Consider the following 21102-nt stretch of genomic DNA (forward strand, 5'->3'; position numbering starts at 1 on the left):
ATACTGGGAGGACTGGAGGTATGGTATCCCCACGTTCATCTACTCCCGTCAAGAAATGTCACTAACCTCACCCTTGAAAAATTGGTTAACCCAAATCATCGTGCACAACGGCAAGTGGTCGCAGACATGAACTAAGGCACACCTCATCACTCTGCACGCTGATGCAATGTCGTTGCAGCCTGCATGCTCTAGCCATGGTCCTAGTACCAGCAAAGCAATCTAGGGCTACATCCCCATGATTGGTGAACATCTCGAGTAACCACCTACCATAGTAATGGCTCACAATTAGCATATATACAAATGGACGACAATGTTTAAAACAATGACTATATAATGATTTCACTACTTGAATCGTGCATTAATTACCTTGCGAAAGGCTCGCTACGCAACAGTATATCGGATGGGATTTTCGTCTGCATCTAATTGGTATGGGGAGGTTTCCTCCTGCACTTCTCGTTTGCATCCAATTGGTATGGGGAGGTTTCCTCATGCACTTTCGGCCCCAAGAAGATATCGTCACCCACCACAAAACCTGAACAATCTGCAACTACCTCGCCTCCCCCCCTATCATACTATGGACGACTGGACGTACTCTCATTGGGGTGCGTGAATAGAAAAGTAGAGACCTACATACACACACTAATAAGTACATTAGGGAGGGAAATCATTGCGCTTCACTTTGTTAAAAACCAAAGAATCTTGCACTCACCTCTTCTTGGCTATCTTCTGACATGACATACAGATATCGCGGGACGCACAAGAACAAAGTCCTTCACGATGTGAAGTTCCAAGTTCCTGCCTCCCATATAGCAATCCCCAAGTACTCTGCACATAGAGTGCACACCATAGTGCCATCAGCCTATAAGAACTCTACAGCAAGCACAAAAGACGTCTCCACAAGTACCTCCCTAAAAACATTCCATCAAGGAACCACAAAATCGCACTTGTGGAGACACAGATATATAGGAAAATTAGCCCACACCAAATGCATGTCTCCAAGGCTATCGAAGTTGTCCAAACTTCCCCACCTTGTCAGAGATCCCATGAATACTACAAGATTTTTGAAACAACAAAGCATGTGAGGGGAGTGCAAACGCTATAATGACGATGAATGAAGAGAGTCACTAGCACGCCTGAGAGATCATACGTATGCTTTTGCTTTCCCAAAAGCCCGAGACGGAGGTGATCAATGTTGGACCTCAAAACTAAGTGCAGGGGGTCCACCACAACGGGATGGTAGTCTTCATTTACACAACACCAAATACATGTTATGAGCATTGAGGAATAAATGATCTAATGAATGTTCAAACATGTCAAGTTCACTTACTAGATCTAATGAATGTTCAAACATGTTAAGTTCACTTACTAGATCCCAAGAGGTCCGCCTCATCATCTTTTAAACTCTCTGACCCACGATCTTGGGTCTCACCATGCGAAGGGGTCACTTGCTCTTCGCCCTATGCGTGGGACTGCCACTCATCTTCATGCTCATCATCCTTGTAATGGCTGTCCTTAGATTCCTCATCAAAGTCATCCCCTTCCCACTCTGGCTGCCGTGACCTTTTTTGGGATGATGGAGGCTCCTCGATTGTGGATTTCTTACCCTTTTTCTTCTCGGGGGCTAATTGTTGCCCCGTGGTAGGCTTCTTACCCTTTCTAGCTACTACATTCAACTAACATTAGAAATCCAAATTCTCAAAAACAAGCTTCATACTTCATACAAAATGAATATTGTACACAAGGAAACGTACTCTGAAATTGCTCTGCCTCCTCTAGAGGAAACTCCCCCTCTGGGTAGTCTAACCACCACCATGGGCAAAGTATCCATGTGTCCTAGCCCCCGAAGCTCATCGATCCACTCTTCGGGATACAATCCTATCTCCTCTACCTCAGACAACACCCATGCATGTGAAGGTCCTCGGGAATGTAGACCCGATCACATACACTACTTCTCCACCACCTAATACACAAACATTAAAGAAGTCTAAAAAACCAATACGAGGTGTGACTTCTCCACCATGTAAGGCAAAAAAAAAAGAGTTGTGGTACTTTATACGTGTACAAGAGGCGTCATACTATGGTCCTCCATCCAATTCGTAGAGATGTGTCAATCAACAACTTGGCTGAAACTCTCTTTCACAGACTCCTCTTCTTCTACAATCGTGGCACTACGATTTGCCACACATTGTTGACGGGCATTGAAGAACTAGCTCCCATAGTCAACTACAATTGTGAGGTGTTTGTTACCTCGCTTGATGTGGCCACTTGTGATATTCCCACATCTTTCGAGAGAGCGATCTCATCTTGCAATCTGGTGAACTCCTTCGATTCTACACATGCGTGGAGGCATTTTGTCTTGAATATGAATCCATATTTAAGAATAATTCTTAAATTAGTCTTTAATCATTAAGATGTGATGCAATTATTTTAAATTAGTTAAGATGTGATGCAATTATTTTAAAATAGTCTTTAATTATCATTAATTATTGATTCAAATAACATGTGATTTAATTAGATTCATGTGATGCCGCAATGAGAGGGTGAGAGAGAGAGAGAGAAAGCGATCGTTGAGGGCTCTTTTGGGGGGAGCCCTCAACATTGGATGTGCAACGAATTTTAAGTCCATTGCATGCATAGCCATGTGGCGTGTGTGGCTGGCCACCATGCAGGCCATGTGGCCACGCGGCTGCTGCTGGCAGGCCACAGGCCACATGGCCTTTGCTGAGTGCGTGGCACGCAGCGTGGCCACGTGTAATGCTTTAGTGTGGGCATTACACGTGGACCGCGACATGTCATGGCCGCATGTGGACACGATCCATTTATGCCACATCTAATGTCCGAGTGTGAGAATTACACATGGCAACGCCACGTGGACTAGACAATCCATGTGGCGTGCCATGTATAGCCACGTGTGTCACCATTTGGTGACACACGTGGCTGTGAATTACATGTGGCACCAATGAGTAGGTGCCATGTGTAATTCACGAGGCGCCCATGTGGACTACGCCCCCATGCAGTCCACGTGGAGTGCACAGTGCATGTGGCACCACGTGCACTGCACACTACACGTGGTAGTCACGTGTAATGCTTGTGTGTGGGCATTACACATGACATCCACGCCATGCATGGCATATGCTGCGTGTGGCCTACATGCCATAGGCCGCACTGGAGGAGGGCCCACAAAAGCCCTCCTCCCAAGCGTCCCCTCTCCCAAGCGCCCCCTCTCGTATCCCTCTCCTATCGACCCCTCTCCTATCCCTCCCTATCTATCCCGCCCTATCCCTGCATGGTATATTTGTGTCCCATGTCTCTTGCAGCCCAAGCATGGTATATTTGTGTCCCATGTCTCTTGCAACCCAAGCATCCCCTCCTATCCTTGCAATCTATCATGGCCGAAACTCTCCTTATTTGCACTTATTATTACTTATTGGTGTGCCTACTCAAGTCTACTGCCTCTTACCTAGACCAACATAAGACTCCTCTTGTAGACCCTACTACAAAGATCAAAATTACTCTCTACCGCATTCTTCTCATGGTATGAGAGCGTCACTTCATGTAAAGAGCTCAAGAGGCAAGCAAAGGAAGCAGTACATGGATAAGGGTAACTCCATCTCTTCCCTTTTATTTGAAATCAAATCTCTGTAGGCAAGAGCATCATGCATTACACAATAGTAAGGTGTACTATCACATCTTGAGACGCCCTTCACACGGTGAAGTAGAGAGGTATAATATTGTGTGGGCATGATCCATAGGACCTCAGTGATTTTGGAATTTGGATTCCATACCATTTTCATCCCCACTTTAGCTCTGTAAGTTATCTGCATGCGCTCTATGAAAGTGTCGATTTTGAGTGTGTATGCCAAATTTTTGATTCAGTGTAAAGTTGTGACACAATTTTGGTTGCATGATAGTCTATGTAAAAAATTTGAGATTTTGCAAGTTGGTGGATGTATGTTTATGTGACTAGTTCATATATAGTTGCAATATAATAGGTTTACAGTACTATTGTGTTGGAGATTGTAGATTGTTGCTGGATATATGTTTAGGTGACTAGTTCATATACAATTGCAGTATAACAGGTTTACAGTGCCATTGTGTTGGAGATTGTGGGTGTTGTAAGTGCAAAAGTTTTTGCAAGCACTATTTGGTAACTTGTTGAAGGTAATCATGTCTCATAATCTATCCCATATTATGAGCAAGAAACTAGACAAGAACAACTTTCAACTATGGAAGTTCATGATGAGAAAGTCCCTCATGGAAAAAGAATCCTCGAAGTTTATTTTAAGTGACAAGGAGTCGGAGCTTCCGGAAAGAAAATGTTACTCCTCAACAGGTGCATGTCCTTAAGTCGTCGTATGAGAGAGCTAGCAAAGTGATGTATTAGATATTTGTTAGTGTGTCGGGTGCTATGATTGGTCATATATAAGATGCAGGGACACCTAGGCATGGGATACCTTGGTTAAAGCTAAATAGCACAAGTACCAAGGCAAGGAAGATGCAATTAAAGCAAGAGCTAAATAATGTGGAGAGGAATAAGATAAGTATCAGTGATTACTCATTGAAAGTGAAAGAACTTGCAGATACCCTCAGCTCCATTGGAGCTTCTGTTGATGACATAAATTAGTGTCCGTCACATTGAATGGGATTAGTAAAGAGTTTAATCAGTTTCTAAAATCTATCTGAACTCGAAAAAACTTCCCAAACTTTGAGGATCTCATAGCACTTCTTATTGCTGAGGACGTGAATGTTGGGAGTAAATCATCTTCTGAAATATGTAGAAGAGACCATCTACTCGGACACACGTAAAGATAGAGGAAGATCGTCATCCAAAAGCCAAGATATAGGCCATTTTGGAAACACAAATCATGGGCAGCCAAACAACAAGAATCTAATTCACAAACATGTCGTTTTGGAAATATAAATCATGGGTAGCACAGAAATCTAATGCACAAATAGGTGGAAGAGGTTCCTCTAGAGGCAGGGAAAGCCACAGAGGCCGCTCTAGCAAATGGCAAAGAAATCAAAGTGAAAATAACATGCAGTAATATTATTGTAGTAAACCATGTCATATAACAAAGGAGTGCTATAAAAAGCAAACTGACATCAAAAGTGGGAAGCTATGATAAGAAAACTATGCATCTTCAAGCAAGCAAGCCAAGATAGAAGTGAGCAGCTTTTTATGAAGTAGCATATGATTAATTCCATGATTGTCAATGCAAGAAACCCTAGAGATGTATGGTAGGTGATTTGGATGCAAAAAATAAAAAAAATAGGGTATGTGGTACAAGTGATACTGTGCATGTTGGTAAGGTGTCATTGTCTATGTAGAATGACACAATGAAGTACTTGGTTGATGTACTTCAAGTTTCAAACATTATAAAGAACCTGGTTTCAGTTGGACAATTGATTTAGGGTTCCTAAGTGAGATTTAATCCTCACGGGTGTTATGTAGAAGCTTTCAATAACTAATGCCACGTGGTTACAAAGGGTAACAGAATTGAAAAATATTTCACACGGGATGTAAATATGTCTGAATTGAAGGCTGCAATGTTTACACATGGTACAAGTATGATTGTAGACATTGACATTTAGCATAAGCGTATTAGTCACGTCAATATTCAACGGCTGAAAAATATGCTAACATTGACATTTGGCATAAGTGTATTGGTCATGAAATATTCAATAGCTGAAAAATATGTAAGCCCAAAGCATCGTTACAGGTTTGCTAAAGTTTAAAGTAGATGGAACACACAAAGTATGTGAAACATGCCAACAGCCTAAGCATGCATTTCCACATGATAGGAATGTGAATCAAAGACCATTGGATATGGTGCTTTTTAATGTTTGGGAACAAACAAAAACAACATTAATCAAAGGATGCTACTATTATGTATCATTCATTGACCACACTGTGGGTTTACTTTATAAAAGAGAAAAGTAAAGTGTTTATGCCCCTTCAAAGCTTCAAGGCCCTATATGGTTGAGAAAGACAAAGGTATGCACATAAAATTTTGAATATTGGATGGTGGGGGAGAATATTTCTCCAATGAATTCAGTGATTATCTAAGAGGGCACGAGATAAAAAGGCAAGATAAAGAGGCAGTTCATATGTACTTAAACCTCATAACAAAATGGGATTGCATAAAGGAAAAACATACATATTGTTGAAGTTATCCTTGCGTTCATGAATGAGAAAGGAATGTCTCATTACTTTTGGGCTAAAGCGGTAGCAACTATAATTTATATTATGAAGAGAACTCCCACTATGCAATAGTTCATAGCATGATGCCTAAGCAAAAGTTTACTGGTAGAAAACTAGATTTAGCACACTTGAAAGCGCCTGGTCGCATTACATGTGTACGTATGCCACATGAAGTGAGAAGCAAACTGGATCCCAAGGTAGAAAAATGTATATTTATTGGATACCCCCTTAAGAGCAAAAAGATTATAGATACTATAACCCCACTACGTGAGATACAAATGTGCAGGAGTGTTGTTTTTTATGAGATGGGGATCTGTACAGAAATGAAGGATTCCATAAAGACAATGTGGTTGTAGCAAATGAAGAGCAACACAATCACATGTGGTTAGTGGACCATGGGAGTCCTTTAGTAGTGGGTCTATTATGAGACATTGGTCAAGAAGATTGAGGTAGAATGTGAGGAATTCTGATATATCATTTCGTGGTACTACAGAGCAAATTCACATGTATCATGAAAGGGAAAAATGAAGATGGACATCTTTTCATAATGCCTGATGTTCCAGCAAGTCATTCATTTATTAATGAGGATAGTGGCTCAAAACAGAGCCTTAATGAGGAGTTTGGGATCCCGGCTATTGTTACACCAGGTCTACAAAGAGCCAAAGCAGGGCTCAGAACACCTGACAGTGATCCACATGTACACAAGTCTATGAGGGTCAAATATCCAATGGAAAAGTTGAGATATGATGGGTATACAAACCATCATTATATGCTTATATTATCAAAGCAATACAGAAGTAGAGGCCACATGTTTTAAGAAGGCACTTCGAAATAAACATTGGGAAGATGTCCTAGATGAAGAGATGGTTGTATTGGATGTAAATGAAAATAGAGACCACATGTTTTAAGGAGGCACTTAGACATAAACATTGGAAAGATGCCATGGATAAAGAGCTGGTTGTATTGGATGTAAATGAGACATGGGAGTTAGTGCCTTTTGCCTAAGGAGAAGAAGGCAATTGGGAGCAAGTGGGTCTATAAAGTAAAGTAGAATTCAAATGGGTATGTGAGCAGATACAAGGCAATATTGGATGCAAATGGATCTATAAAGTAAAGTAGAATTCAAATGGGTATGTGAGTACGTACAAGGAAATATTGGTAGCCAAGGGATATGCACAGGCCTATAGCATTGATTATGAGGAGACTTTCAATATACATGGATGTAAAGAATACATTTTTACAAGGCGACTCACAAGAGGAGCTACATGGTGTAGCCACCAAGATATGAGAACCATGCACATCTAGATTTTGTTTGCAAGTTATGTAAAGCCTTGTGTGACTTGAAACAGGCACCTAGAGCATGGTCAAATAAGATAGGAAAGTATCTTGCCACTATTGGCTTTCATATATCTACAACAAATTTTTCACTTTACATGAAAAAGACTTACAAGGACATTGTTTTAATTGTCATCTATGATTATCACTTGATTGACAATGATGGTGACATTCATTAAGAGGAAGTTCAAAATGAATGATTTAGGTGAGTTGCGATACTACCTAGGTATATAGGAGATAAGATCACATGATAAGATTTGGCTATTATAGAGGTAATATACTTTGGACATGTTGTCTAAGTATGTCCATGTATGGGATGAAAAGTTGTAAGCCAATCTCAGTGCCATTTGAGAAGAACACAAAATTGAATGCAGATACAGGTGATCTTTTCGAGGACCCTACACTGTACTTTTACATGTGCATTGTAGGGAGTTTGATTTACATGACTATTACCAGGTCAGATTTGAGCTATGATGTTGGGTTGGTGAGTCAATTTGCAAACCTACATGCAACTACATGCTTTCCTCAAGTGCCTAGCATCTGGCTAACTAGCCTAACAATGCTCATAACACTTGTCATCATTCCACAGGGTGACTCACACTACGGACTAGCACTTCTTCATGTGTAGGACTTGCACACCTGACCAAGACCATGTACCTAAATTGTACACCTGAACTTGGACGCTTAGAGTAGAACCCTGGCTAACTCATCCTGTATTGGGGCTCAGAAGGAACCAGTTTCCACTCTAAGTCCTGCACCTGCTGTATAGATATGTCCACGTGGCATCCAAGTGTGGGATGCACGTGAAGCTAGTATAGGAGCTTAGAGGACCTACTCAACTCCATGTTCACGTGGATGATACCACAACCTACTTAACCGAGATAGTGTGTGATGAGAAGGTTTCACATAAATCCTTCTTTAAAAAATTGGTGGTGATGGAGCCCCAATGGTGGAACGAAGATACCTTGTGTGATTTATGCCATCAAGGCTTAAACTTGTCATTGAGTGAGTGGTACTAGCGATGTTGTTGATCCTGCCTTCAGAACTATCGTTATGGTCCTGAATCACTTGAGGAAGATACTCTCTCTCAAGAAAAATTAAGAGGCATGAGGCATGTACTGTGATGCTCTTTCTCTTAGAACATTACACATGGCCCCTTTTACCACCTTTCCTCACCTTCAGTGCTGCTTAACAACACTCAATGAACAAGGTGGCAAAGAAAGATAGATTCCACCAGAGTTTGGTAACCATGAGGAGGGTACTTCACTCTGTTTTTTTGGTGCTATTTCAGCTTTGATCTCAGATGAATTTCGAGGTAACACTTCTTTCAGAGATCTTTGCGCCCAATCTGTTGCATTAGGATAGAGACTCGGACCCCCCTCAACTAGAATCATCCATCCCCCCACCAGTCAGTTAAATGAACGAGTGAATTGCCTAGAAATTGCAGTTCTTCAATATAAGATAGTAGCATTGGCTATGGCCAGAACGCTCACCAAGGGCTCCACTACACTAATGTTTGGAAACCAACCTTAAAACATAGCAATTAAGGAAATAGTAAGTCGGCAAAACATTGGTAATGGTGGTGCAATGGCAACAAGAAGCAGCAATGAAAGTATTTGGGCAAGAAACAGGCCTTTAGAAATCTAAGTCAATCAAATGGGCCTTAACTAAGCGCCCGGGATGGATGCATAATGAGGTGCCATCAACTCGTTCAAAGACAACATCTCAGGTTGGATTGAGAGGCCTCACCGATTGAAGATGGAATCTCAATGTTCAAGGAGCGGACTACAGGAAGTCACTTTGACTTTGTTGATCAGTGTGGCAAGTAATCATAGCAAATAAATGTTTGTAACACTATGGTATGCCTCCTCATCCTCTTGTTGTTGATTGATTCTTGCTACTCTATTGTAGTATGCTTTCATTATTTCAAAATTCCATGGTGCTTGGGAATTATCTAGTTCTCATTTGAGCTCTTATGCAATTCGTGAGAGATTTGTGGCTTCACCTTGGGATTGAACTTCTATTTTACATGTGGGAAGAATGTAGAGGATTTTTCTTTAGAGTGATAGAACTCTAATCCTGTACCTTCAGTGAAATGAAGCATGGAATGAGAGTAGTGAGTTGTGAGAGATTAGCTTCAGGGGAGTAGAGAAACCAATTTGGGTGAGTGTAGGGCTTGAAGAGTGGGATTGTGTGCTTGCAAGTTGCAAGTATGAGTCCCGGTGAGAAAGTATGGTATGAGTCCTGGTGAGAAAGCATCACTCAAAGTGCCTTCCAATTGTGGTAGCATGGAAAGGGATTGCACACTAAGAAGCATTCCCTTGGAGATGGATGCTTGGAAGAAATAGTAGTGGGACCATTTTGTACTTACATTACAATTTCCCAATTTCTACCTAGATTAACAATTCCTCTAAATCTCTCAAATTTTTCCCAATTTTCCTTGGTTGTTCCCCATTCCAATCCATTAAATGAGTAACTTCTTCAGAACCACTACCTCAAGTTCTTCTATTTCCTTTCTCGTCAAGGTCTTGCAAGGGGACATGGTTAGCCACAATGGGTCAACCTGTGAGCTGCTGCCATTATGGCACTCCTTGGAAGCCACTGCTTATCAGATTGCCTTGCCCCTAAGCACAACAGGTTTGGAGGAGGACCTTGCACCTCTTTACTGAAGACCACCAGTGCAACCACTTAATCCCTTGGGCATTATTGCCTGGGTGATGCATATCAGCCCTGCTCCCCACTACAGGAGGATGGTATTAACTGAATTTTCTACCAAGAGTTGTTTGTCATGGAAGCCAGCCTTGGTGCCTACGACATATCTCATGCCTTCTAAATCCCCCTAGGAAATGATCACTAGCATGGCAGCAAGGCAGATTTGGCAGGGCTGCTGCTATGAAGAGAAAGAAAGCTCCTCTCGCGAAGTCAGACTCATCCATCAATCTGCAAGGAGGAGGAGAGTGCCTCCACAGCAGCTCCAGATTCATGCAGGAGCATTCTACACATCTGGCGCCCTAGACATTTCTTGTCTAGAGGTGAGGATGGGATCCGCAATACAACTTCCACCTCATTAGGAGGTTCTTATTTCAGAAATGCTTTCCTTTTTATTAGTGGAAGGAAATGTAACCCCCACAATGGGCCCCATGCATTAGAGAATCATGGTTGCAAAAAAATATACCAAGTAGCAAGGGCTTACTGTGCTCTATTCTCAAGAATCCAGTGCCTTTTATTTTTCCTTCTATCACAATGTGGCACATAACTGCTATGTGGATCTTATATCAACTATGTATCTCCCTCAACTTTGAGTTCTTAAGGTCCAATAAGTCTGAGACTCTGGGTCTCCCTTTTGACTGGGAAAAAAGCATAAATTCTGCTTATGCTTCTGCTTTTAGATGCTGCTTCAAGGGCAGCAGGCATCCACCCAACCAACCTGGTAGAAAGAAAGCACTGCAATCTATGTTGTTTGCTACCTGCTCCCTGTAACTACAGATGCCACTTTCCAAGGTAAAAATGAGAGGTGAAGAGATTCGAGGAAGAAAGGAGGCCTTCTGACATGATGTTTTCATGTTACATTATGCTTAGATTGCTGTAAAAGAAAATTTACAGAGCATCCTACCTCTCACTGTTTATTGGATTTGAAGCTCTAACCCGCATACCAGATGCTCAACTAAGAAGGGCACAAAACTCACGGGCTCATCAAGGATGTGATCCGCGAACCCACCAACTTACATGCAAACACCTTATAAGAGGCGTCAAAACCTCTGTTTACCTAAATGGCTGAGACAATTCCTCCTGTGCTAAGACCAATTCAGACAAAGACCTTTTATCGTCTGTGTTGAGCCTGCAAGCATAAAAAGACATGCATGAGAAGTTTGAACTCGTTCATTGAAAATTAAGGTATTAAGGCACCAAGTCTCCTTGTTGGCAAACTGTTTCATGAGAAACTCATCCACAGAAAACATATTACTCACCCTGAAATTCTGTCAAGAGAGAGCAGCTTATGATGTATTCTAAGGTCCTGACCAATGTAACTGACAATCAAGCCCCCAGCATCTGGATGTGGCCAACTGCAAGTGCTAACAAAACGAAGCATAAATGTCCCAGGTCTAGGTGCATCCTGAGATCTCAGTAAAGCTTCTGCTTCCTCACGAGAAGCCATGCCCAAAATCCACTTTGGCTCTTCAATCTCCCATGTCATGCGCAGTCGAGAGTTCAACAAAGATAGAGATACTGGATACATCCAATACCATAGCCGATCAAAGTCTTCACGAGAAACATGCTCTTTACATTTTGCTAACTGCCTCAGAAAATTTTTGTCCTGCGTTGTGCCATCAAATTCAGTGAATCAAATGAGCAGCCCAATCAAAAAAACCCAGAATAAAGACAAATTTAAGGCTATACAAAATTCAGGGAGTATAAACGACCATACCAAACAAGAGGTGATATCCAAGCATAAGGTGGCTGTTGTGCATCTAACCATTAATGAGCTAGAACCTTTAAAACTTCTCATACCATCATTTCCTACAAGAAATTACGGCTAAGACACTATCAAGTTTAGCTTTCACAAAAGCTTTAACAATTTATGAAACAGTAGATGCCCCGGTACCATTACTCGCAAATCCTTCATTAAATTTGTTTTGATTACAAATCCTTTGGAATCAAAATACAGTGTTGACAAGTCAGCGTGTATTTTAGATTCCTTTTTGAAATCCAAGTTGTCGGCTCGCTGAAGCTCTCACGCTCCCCCCCCTGCTCGCGCTGCTGCCTGCGCACACTCCCCCCCTTCTCGCCCACGCGTCTGCTCCCCCCCGCCTGCCCCACGCAAGCTCCCCCTCCTCCGCCTAGCTTTCTTGCGCACCCCAGCGCGCCCGCCCCCTACTCCTCGCCTTCGCGCCCCCCCTCCCTCCATCAGCGCCCCACCCCCCCTCCGCCAGCCATCGCCCTCTCTTCCCCCCCACCCCACCCCCCCTGGTTTTTTTTTTCTGTCCTCGCCGCCTTATCCCCCCCTCTCCTTCTTTCTGTGTTTTTTCGTCCCCTGGGGTTTTTTTGCCTTCCGCCTTCCCCCTCCGCCCTTTGTGTGCAGCTCGGTTCTTGCAGGACTCTCCGCATTCGCTCCGCCTTCGACATAGCTTCAGACTCTGATGGAAGCGAGCCTCGCCGCAGAGGTGAAACGCCTCCAGGCACATTCCACCATCTGCCATATAGTCGGCACTCGCCCCATCAGAGGGGAGATCCGGGATCTTCTCCAGGCCCGCCTTCTTGCAGATGTGGGCAAGATCCTGGACGCTCAGCTACTGGGCCGTGGACACTACCAGATCGAGTTCGAGACAGCCCAGAGCGTGGCCAAGGTCCTTGCCATGAGTCCCCTTGACATCAGGGGCTCGGGCATTCTTCAGACCTTGGCAGCATGGCTTTGACCCAGCAACAGCCGAGCAGGGAGAGCGCCTTTTCCATGTTACAGTTTGCTTCCCTGGGCTCCGCCGTGAGTACCTCCCGTTCCTTTCTAGGCTAGGAGCATTGGTGGGTTCGGTGCTTGAGGCTGGCCCCACAGCAGCTTCAGTGGTGGCCAGAGCAGCTGGACTACCTTCGGTCAGAGTTTTGGTTCCTGACATCTCCTCCCTTCCGAAGGTCATTCAGCTACCTAGGATAGGGGGGGGATGGATTGATCAGAGAGTGGAGTTTCAGGGCTCCCGAACCAGTGCTTTTTTATCTGCAGGCAGGTCGGCCACCTAGCCAAGGCCTGCCCTCGCAGGAGACCCCGACCTTCACCACAGCAGCAGGCCCCCGATGGCCCGTCCACAGATGCGGCTCGGCAGGCAGCCTCCGGGACACCTACTCAGCCCACAGAGACCTCGGAGTGGCAGCCTGGTCAGGGGCGCCGTCGAGGGAGACAGCCCCAGCAGCACGCCTAGAGACCGATGCAGCAGCAGACACAGTCTCAGCATCACGGGGTTCCCGTGAGGAACAGCTTTGCTCCCCTACATGAGGAGACCCCAGCGCCGACTGAGAACCAGGAGATGCCAGCACCCCCTCCTTCGCCCCCACCCCCACCCCCCCCTCCCCCGTCCCCCCCTCCCGCCTCGCTTCCATCTTCGCCTCCTCCCGTCCCCGCTCTGGTTTTGGCAGCGGCTCCTTCTCCACCCCCTTCTCCCCCCCCTCCTCCCCCCCCCCCACTCGCCTCAGCTCCCCGGGAGGCCCTGGCAGTTCCCTGGCGCTCACCTGCAGTCCGGCGGACATTGAGCACCGACCTTGCTCGAGCACCGCAGAGGAGACTTACCATGCCGATTCGGGCTTCACGGATATCCTCTATCCGCAGTCGGCTGAGTCATCTCGACACTAGACAGCACTCGGAGGCTTTTGATTATTCCTTCACACGGCTTTTTGGAGCGGAGGGCCCCCATGAGCCAGCACCCATCAGAGTTCATGTAGTGATGCCTCCGGCCTGAGGGGAGGAGGCACTTGATTCAGCGGTGGCCTTCTCATTCCCTCTCTGTGGCCCTAGCGACCGGGAGTGGACTATGGATCTCGCTCTTAGCACTTTGAAGACTCAGGCAGTTGAGTTTTCCCACCATGTGAGCGATCTGGAGGTGACAGATGTGATAGGCCGACTATGGGAGTTGGCTCGTATTTTCTTTGATCCCGGGAGTGTGGATGCCTCCGGGATTCGACATTTGGTGGTTCGCATAGTGGCAGACTTAGCACGCGACCCTGGATACGTATGCATACACGAGGTTGCTCTGTCTGAGCGGGAGGTAGTCGCCATGGGGGACAGCCACTGGCGCCTGGTCCGAGATTCTTGCAGTACACCGGGTGGGCAGATTCGTAGCTGCTCGGATGGGGACTATTCTCCATCCAAGCCGCTTGCAAAGGCCCGCCGTACGGCTGAGACAACATCCACCTCAGCAGGTCATCCATGAGGATCATCTCATGGAATGTACAGAGCCTTGGCGGCGCACACTATATACGTTACCGTGGTTGCTTGAGGCAGGAGCTTCAGAGATGCCTGGTTGGGGGCAGTATTGACATTTTGATGATGCAGGAGCACCATTTGGGTGAGAGCAGGATCCGGAGATACGGTTCGCTGATGCCTGGTAGATGGAACACCTTTTGGTCTGCAGGGTTTGGCCCCTTGGGTGGGCAGGGAGGAGTATGTATGGTCATTGCGGATGTATGGCGGCAGGCCATTGTGGATCGTGGGATCATTGTGCCTGGTAGAGCACAGTATGTCATTCTGAGGATGCATGATGAGCTCTTTGGCGTGCTCAATGTCTATGCGCCCAACCATGCTGGTGCCAGAGCAGAGTTCTGGACCCAGGTTACGGATGCATTGCCAGAGGCCGCACATTGGTGTGTCGGGGGAGACTTCAACATGCTTGAGGACCCGGCCGATAGGGTGGGAGGCAGTCATGTTACAGTGCACGGCACGGAGCTTGCAGCTTAGGAGCGATTTTGCATGACACTGAGGATCACTGATGCATGGCAACATGAGGCTTTCTCCCGCTCTCAGGACAGTCTTAGTTTCTCTTGGTCGGATCGCCGGCAAGGAGGGACTAATCTATCACGGATTGATCGCTTCTATGTGGGCGACAGGTTACGGGAGCGAGGGGCATCCGTTGGCATTCTCGCTGGCACCTCTTTTTCAGACCATGCGCCAGTTATTTTGACACTTGAGGAGAGGACACGGGAGACCAGCTTGCAGCAGGCCAGTGTGCCCAGGGACTCATCGAGCTCAGCTCTTTTTTGCACGCTGCAGCCTTGACACGGCTGGGAGAGACACGCGAGCGGGAGCCGCGGTTGAGACGTAGCCTTGCTTCGCTTCAGCGCCTTCAGGAGCAGCAGCCTACATGTGAGTGGGTGGCGTCCCAGCTGAGCCAGGCACGCCAGGAGGTTAGAGAGGCAGAGGAGCAGAGACATGATTTTTACTATCACCGCCAGGCCTCTCAGTGGACGCAGCTTGGTGATAGAGTGACTGGGGAGTTTTTTGAGATTACTGGACCTCGCCATGCTCGAGCAGGAGTCCGCCAGCTCAGGAGGCAGGACGGATCGGTAGCCACTGAGCCCGAGGAGATCAGAGCCATTGCCACTGAGTTCTATAGAGACCTGCTTTCAGCGGAGCCAGCCACTGAGGCTCGGGATGCTTGCAGACAGACTGTGTGGGCCAGGAGGGTCACAGATCGTATGCGTACAGTTCTGGGTGAGCCTCTTTCAGAGGTTGAGCTTGCTGAGGCCGCGCCACAGTTGCCCTGGGGAGGACGGATTGACGCCTGCCTTTTTTATGCGCTATTGGGACCTTTTGGGGCCAGGCCTCCGCAGGGGCTTTCAGTATGTTTTGGACACTGGGGTGATGCCACAGAGCTTTTCAGAGGGCTTGATCTTTCTTATCCCCAAGGGGGAGGGAGTATCAGACGATATTCGGCATTGGAGACCTATTACGATCCTCAATACTGTCTACAAGGTCTTAGCAAAGGCCTTGAGTTTGAGGATCCAGCCCTTCCTGGGGGAGTTGATTCATGCTACCCAGACAGGATTCGTCAAGGAGCGTAGTATCCTTGACAACATTTTCACCTTCTGGGAGGCGACAGCCCGAGCTAGATTTCTCGGTGAGGACCTGGTCGTGATGCTTCTCGATTTTGAGAGGGCATACGATCGAGTCGATTGGAGTTTCTTAGAGGGCACGATGCTTCGCCTGGGCTTTGAGCCAGTTTGGATTCGAGGAGTGGCGGCTCTATATTCCACAGCTCGTAGCCAGGTGCTGATGGCAGGCGGACGGGAGACGAGTTTTGAGTTGACCAGATCAATCCGTCAGGGGTGTCCTCTCGCCCCGTTTCTTTTTCTCTTCTTTGCTGAGGCTATGAGCATGTATCTGACGGCAGAGGAGGTTGGTTTGAGAGGACTCCAGCTCCCAGTCCGAGGGGAGGACCTGCTCGATGCTGAGTTTGCTGATGACACGGGTTTATTTTTGCATGGCCAGGAGGCCAATCTCCAGAGGGCAGAGCAATCGCTTCAGGTTTTTAGTGCAGCTTCGGGAGCATTGATCAATTGGCGCAAGACAGTGGCCTTTTGGATCAGCAGCGCTCCCACGTCTGGGCGGGACAGTCAGTCAGCCCGGGCTAAGGTCGCTTGGGCAGTTATTACACTTCCGCTTGCCCAGGGGGGCTTGGGCATTATAAATCCAGTTGATCACAGTAGAGCCTTATTGGGGAAGCTTATTGTTCGGGGGCTGCTTCCAAGCGCTGAGCCTTGGAAAGAGCTTCTTTTGCAGCGGCTGCAAGCTCGGGCTCCTCCAGCAAGGGGCACTTGGGCACCGGAGATACGATGGATCTTCATAGAGATGAGGAGGACAGCCCTCAGTAGAGGATGGGAGGACAGATTTGCCTTGAGCATCCTGCGAGCTTGGGAGTTGCTGAGACCGGGACTCTCTCACAAACGACCTTCTTGTGATGAGGAGCGGGCCAGACAGCCGCTCATCTGGAGCCCAGGGGTTCGCACAGAGCAAGGTCATATGCTGGGTTCTCGGCCTCATCTAGCCTGGGGACCATTGGCGGCAGGCCCAACACGTAGTTTTGGAGACTGGCAGGCCTTCTGCAGTCTCCCAGAGGAGATCCAGGTGGAGAGGCTGAGTCACTTCAGAGGGGGACTGATTATGAGGGATGACATTCAGGAGGCACTCACAAAGGAGTGGTTCACGCCTCTCGAGCCAGTGGCCCCACGGTGGATGGGAGCCTTTATACAGTTGGAGATCCTGATTGCTGTCAGAGCTTGCACTGAGGATGGTAGATGCCTCTACTATGAGATCCAGGATGAGGGCAGACTTCAGAGAGTGGAGGTGGAGTCGCCTTTGGTTGCAGAGTGTATTTTTCAGAGGATACGGGTAGTGGCCGCCGCTTCTCGGAAGTGGCATATTGACCCAGACCCTACAGATGTGGACTCTGATTGGCGCATATGGGCTTATGCAGCGCGCCCTTTGGCCCGGCTCCAGTGGGACCCTGGCGAGTACGAGTGGCATGATCCTTATGCATCCCTCGAGGCCACAGAGATCACCTTTTTCCAGTATACTGTTCGGTTGGGACGACATATTTTGACGGCGAGGAGGATGGTCTCTCCAGCTGCATCGGAGCATTGGCGGCTACAGGGACTCTCACAGGAGTTCCTGGAGGATTTTTGGACCAGGCTCTGGGCTAGTCGACAGGCACGCAGGATCTCGACTTTCCAGTGGCTGGTCGCCCACAGGGGCTCTGCAGTTGGCACCTAGCTTGTCTACAGCGGTCTTCCAGCGGCCTGCGTCTGATGCGGCCACCCTATGGAGACACAGAGGCATTGCCTATGGGACTGTCCCCAGGCGCAGCAGATTTGGCTGCGGATGCTGCGCATTCTGGCCCCCCTCTCTCCAGAGGGTATGTATACGTGGGGTGCCGCTGCTTGGTCGACTTCGTCAGGGCCTGCTATGGGCTATGAGACGGAGCAGGACAGCCAAGCCATCAGATTCATTAGGGGCCAGCCTCGCCTGGTTCCTTCACCGGATTTCTCGTCCGCCGGCTGGACACAGGAGAGGGATTTACGATGGGAGCTCCTCAGCAGCCTCACCATATGGTTCACCTGGAGAGCCCGGTGTTTCAGTGCCTTTGAGGGGAGACTGGAGCCACCAGCAGAGACTGTTCAGGGGATTTGGCAGGAGTTGATCCACACTCTGCGAGGACAGTATGACCGCATCCGGGGCGACTCGGATAAGGCGATCTTGCGACGCCAGGCATTCCACACCACTTGGCGCAGCTGCCCCTTCTATACCCTACACGCGGGCTCCCCCTGCTGGCACTACAGGCCACCTGTTTGGCTTTCCCCCCCTCCTATTGTATGATATAGCCCCTCAGTCTGTGTACTGATATTTGTATTTCTCTGCACCTAGGGAGAGTCTCCCTAGCTGCCTTGCTTGGATCTCTGCTCTGTTTTCTTATGAGCAGGAGGGGATCTTTTGTAGCCTTACGGGCGTTTTTATATAACTAATGAAAGGATCTTTTTTGGGGGGGAAAAAAAAAAGTCAGCATGTATTTTTCAACTAAAGAAATCAATGCTCTACCATCTAGATGGAATTGTAGGCTGATTGGGCCCAACCATAAGCACCTGACTACCTAGTACCTATCACATTGGACAGTATAAGATGCCCTTTGTTCCATTACACACCAAACATTCAGTCATCTCCTCTTTCAATCCATATCAAACCTCTGTCGTAACTTCCGGTGCACCATCAAAGCTCCCTGTTTGAGGAGCTCACCACCAAGGGAAGCCTCTACAATACATCCATAAAGCTTTGACAATTTATGGACCAGTTGTTGCCCCCATACCCCTACTTGCAAATCCTTTGTAATATGTTTTGATTACAAAATCAATTGAGACCAGTGAAATCAAAATACAGTGTTGACAAGTCAGCATGATTTTTTTTAACTAAAGAAATCAATGCTCTACCGTCTAGATGGAGTTGTAGGCTGATTGGGCCGGACCAAAAGTGAGCTGACTACCAATCACATAAGGCTGTATACAATGCCTTTCTCTGCTTTGTTCCATTACACGCCAGACATTCAGTCATCTCCTCTTCAATCCATAACAAATCTCTGTCATAACTTCCAGTGCGCCATCAAAGCTCCCTGTTTGAGAAGCGCACCAACAAGGGAAGCCTCCATAGTACATCAATACAGTACTTTCTCATCTAATATAATATGCACAAATGAACCGATTAATGTATGGGTAAAGACCCTTTTCACGTATGCGCAAACTTAAACATGATACGTATTGTGATTCCTTACAGGTAGGTGTGTGAGGGCGTGCATGTGTACGCATGTGAAAGAATTTTAATCAAAATGACATGATCAAACAAGATAAAGGACGATGTACCTGGACTATGTTGTGATAAGAAAGTGAATAATCATAGAAATTTTGAATGCAAACAATAAAGCCCTACTTTGCAACACTCCCAATATTCATCTGTTGAAAAGAGAGAAGGTTGCCAATATTGTGAAACTTCATCAATGCCTCACCTTTGAAGAAAACCGTCTTTTTTTTGAAGTCGACAAGTTGAGAAAATGTTTCTCTACATGCTCTACCATAATTTCCCAAGGGACTGGATATGTATCTTTTACGATCTGCCTCCAAGCCTCATTGCCATCTTGGATTAACTTTTTGGCAATGACAATTTGATGCCTAAGCAGTCACAAAGAAGCACAAAAAAAGGTTAAACACATCTTGTCAAACCATAAATGTTTATATCGACTGAAATTTGAAAAATCTTGGAAGTTCAAAAAAAAAACCCCCATAACAAATTCTGTGTGAAGCATTGTCACCCAAAAAGATGCTACACACTGTTGAAGTCAAAAACATAAGCAATAACTGAGTTACAACAGAGCACCTTGCAGAAGTTGGGAAGAAGAAAAAGGGGGGGAAGAGGGGGGGGGGATCATATCCTCAACATCAACTCGGCCAGCCAACCTTAGCCTAGCCTTACCCCACCACACAACACACAAGACTGAGCTATGATACCAGTGTCAAGTCCCCAACTTCAAAAATTCCCTGTCGTAAGCCTCCAACCTGAGAAACATGAGAAGTTAACAGCCCCACCATAAAACCCTACAGGTCATCCCGGTGGGCCTGGAGGTCTAGAGGCATCTAGAGCCAGCTCACACATGCAGTAAGCCCCAGAATCCCATACCAGCAAGACACACCCTTTTAATGTGCCGTGGCACAGAGTAATCTTTGCTAGGCCATGAGTTCAGGACTGAGATGCATTCTCACCTAGAACTGTGCCAATAACTGACTTATACAGCCCCCCTATAAACTAGGAGCCATAAATAGCCCTATGCCTCTAATAACCACTAGACCTCCTCATAGATACCTAATCACTGCACCCTGGTTAACCTAACCTCAAGTTAGACCTGTTGACCACCTAGGGTTCAAGATGTAGCATGGGAAGCATTGCCGAGTAGGAGTTTTGTTAGTGTTTAGCGTTATTGCTTGTCCGAGATTTAGGTTTGAGTGCTTCAGCATCTTTGTTCTCCCCTTGGCTTGGTGCTGCTTGTGGACCTCGTTCTCTCCTCTTTACATTGCTTCTGCCACCGGGGACTCTTGCTTTCCCAGTTACAAAAGCATGGAGACAAACTCATACAGGAGCTGCCGCTGGAAAATTACTTCCTCGTTGTTGATGAGGGGTTGCCTTGCTTGGTTTTGGCCCTTTGGGACAATCAGACAGCATCTCCATCTTCGGCAACTTTCAGCAACAGAACTTCCACATCCTCTACAATCGTCAGGCACAACGTGTACGCAAGCTGATGTGTTCACACATATGTACATACATACATACATACATGTGTGTATGTATTTATGATTTACATACATACATACATGTGTGTATGTATTTATGATTTACATACATACATGTGTACGCACACTCACGAGTTCACACACAAGACTGAGTATAAAAAAGTCAAGGCTAAATGCTTTGCAGGTCCCAGGGAACTCGTTGGAGTTGAGGCTTCTAAGATTAACGCTGAAGTTGTTGGCCAAGGCAGTGTCATCGTAAGGAG

General features: G+C 46.5%; 1 protein-coding gene across 3 annotated transcripts in view; it reads right to left on the reverse strand.

Annotated features, from left to right (window-relative positions):
• Nucleotides 1-10618: 10618 nt before the first annotated feature.
• LOC147629680 (SH2 domain-containing protein A-like) overlaps nucleotides 10619-21102 on the reverse strand; it is a 38152-nt gene continuing 27668 nt past the window's right edge. Inside the window, exons 8-11 of one of the 3 annotated variants that reach the window (XR_015267744.1) lie at nucleotides 19564-19726; nucleotides 18995-19173; nucleotides 11506-11852; nucleotides 11090-11375 (exon numbers count right to left, since the gene is read on the reverse strand). Coding sequence is in view for 2 of the 3 variants with exons in the window: in XM_086811204.1 (XP_086667330.1) it covers nucleotides 11300-11375; nucleotides 11506-11852; nucleotides 19564-19726 (586 nt within the window). In the remaining variant the exon portion in view is untranslated. Of the gene's footprint in view, nucleotides 11376-11505; nucleotides 11853-18994; nucleotides 19174-19563; nucleotides 19727-21102 lie in introns of all 3 variants that reach the window. The other 2 variants (XM_086811204.1, XM_086811205.1) reach the window with 2 other exon arrangements.

Source organism: Cibotium barometz, chromosome 17 (assembly GCF_041138505.1).
Source record: "Cibotium barometz isolate CiBa-2024 chromosome 17, ASM4113850v1, whole genome shotgun sequence".
Lineage (NCBI taxonomy): Eukaryota > Viridiplantae > Streptophyta > Polypodiopsida > Cyatheales > Cibotiaceae > Cibotium > Cibotium barometz.